At 58.8% G+C, this 1510-nt stretch overlaps 1 protein-coding gene across 1 annotated transcript in view; it reads right to left on the bottom strand.

The window, feature by feature from the left end:
- SEC63 (SEC63 homolog, protein translocation regulator) overlaps positions 1 to 241 on the bottom strand; it is a 61553-nt gene extending 61312 nt beyond the window's left edge. The window contains exon 1 of the mRNA XM_027693820.1: positions 70 to 241. Within this exon, the coding sequence (XP_027549621.1) occupies positions 70 to 193 (124 nt within the window). The 5' untranslated portion in view covers positions 194 to 241. The remainder of the gene's footprint in view (positions 1 to 69) is intronic.
- Between the last annotated feature and the right edge of the window lie 1269 nt (positions 242 to 1510).

The following is a 1510-nucleotide window of genomic DNA, read 5'->3' as shown; positions in this document are numbered from 1 at the left end:
ACGGCGGGCGGGCGGGCGGGCGGAGCGGGCGAGGAGGAGCCCGGCCGTGCCCGGGGCCCGGCCGCTCACCGGCGTGCTGGTCCCGTGGCCACAGGTAGTAGGTGGCGGGGATGACGATGAGCCCCACGAAGCTGGTGAGGAAGTAGAAGAACGTGTTGCCGCTGTCGTCGTACTGGAACTGCTGCCCCGCCATGGCCGCGCCGGCCGCCCGTCCCCGCCGCCGCTGCTGCCGCCGGCGGCCCCCCGGTGTCGCCGCCCCGGGGCCGATCCAGCCGCTCCGGGATCCCGCGAGATCCCACGCTCCCGCTCCCCCGCCCCTTCCCGGGCCAGAAGGAGACGTGTCACTGCTCAGCCACCATAGCTGAGACTGTGGCGTCACGGGCCCGCCCGCCCAAAGCCCCCCCGGCCGCTGGTTGGCTCGTCGAAAAGCCCCTCCCGTCAGGATCGGGGAATCCATCGCGGAATCCCACGGTGGGGAAGATTGTGAGGGAGGGCAGTGGGGCACCTGGTCCGGCCGCCCTGCTCAAACAGGGCCGACCTGGAGCACATGTCACAGAATCACAGAATCGTTCGGGTTGGAAGGGACCTCTGGAGATCATTCAGTCCAACCCCCTGCCAAGGCAGGGTCGCCTAGAACAGGTGACACAGGAACTCATCCAGGTGGGTTTGGAATGTCTCCAGAGAGGGAGACTCCACGACCTCCCTGAGCAGCCTGTTCCAGTGCTCTGCCACTTTCAGTGTAGAGAAGTTCTTTCTTATTTTGAGGTGAAACTTCCTGTTTATGGCTGTTCCTCCTTGTCCTGTCGCTGAGCATCATCCTCTTGGCACCCGCCTTTGAGATATTTACATGCATTAATGAGATCCCTTCTCAGTCTTCTCTAGACTAAACAGGCCCAGCTCCTTCAATCTCTCCTCACAAGAAAGATGCTCCACACCACTCATCGTCTTTGTGGCCCTCTGCTGGACCCTCTCCAGTAGCTCCTTGTCTTTTTTTCTACTGAGGAGCCCAGAACTGGACACAGCACTCCAGATATGACCTCACCAGGGCTCAGTAGAGGGGGAGGATCACCTCCCCCTTCCCAATGCACCCCAGGACACCATTGGCGCTCCTGGTTGGAAGGGCACTCTGCTGGCTCATGGTGAACTTGTCATCCACTAAGACTCCCAGGTCCTTCTCCACAAAGCTACTCTCTAGTAGGTCAGCCTCCAACCTGTACTGGTATTTGAGGTTGTTCCTGCCCAGGTGCAGTACCTTACACTTGCCCTTGTTGAACCTCATTAGGTTTCTCTCTACCCAGTTCTCCAGCCTATCAAGGTCCCACTGAATCTATTCAGCGGTACAGGATTGCATCCAGATGGTTCTTGAATATCTCCAGTGAGGGAGACTCCACAGCCTTTCTGAGCAGTCTGTTCCAGTGTACAATCACTCACACAGTAAATAAGTTCTTCCTCGTGTTCAAGTGGAACTTCCTGTGCATCAGTTTCTTCCTGTTGACTCTTGTCCTATTGC

The sequence above is a fragment of the Neopelma chrysocephalum genome, unplaced genomic scaffold (assembly GCF_003984885.1).
Source record: "Neopelma chrysocephalum unplaced genomic scaffold, ASM398488v2 Primary Assembly neopelma1_23, whole genome shotgun sequence".
In the NCBI taxonomy this organism is placed as follows: Eukaryota; Metazoa; Chordata; class Aves; order Passeriformes; family Pipridae; genus Neopelma; species Neopelma chrysocephalum.
This window is presented reverse-complemented; position numbering and strand designations above follow the sequence as displayed.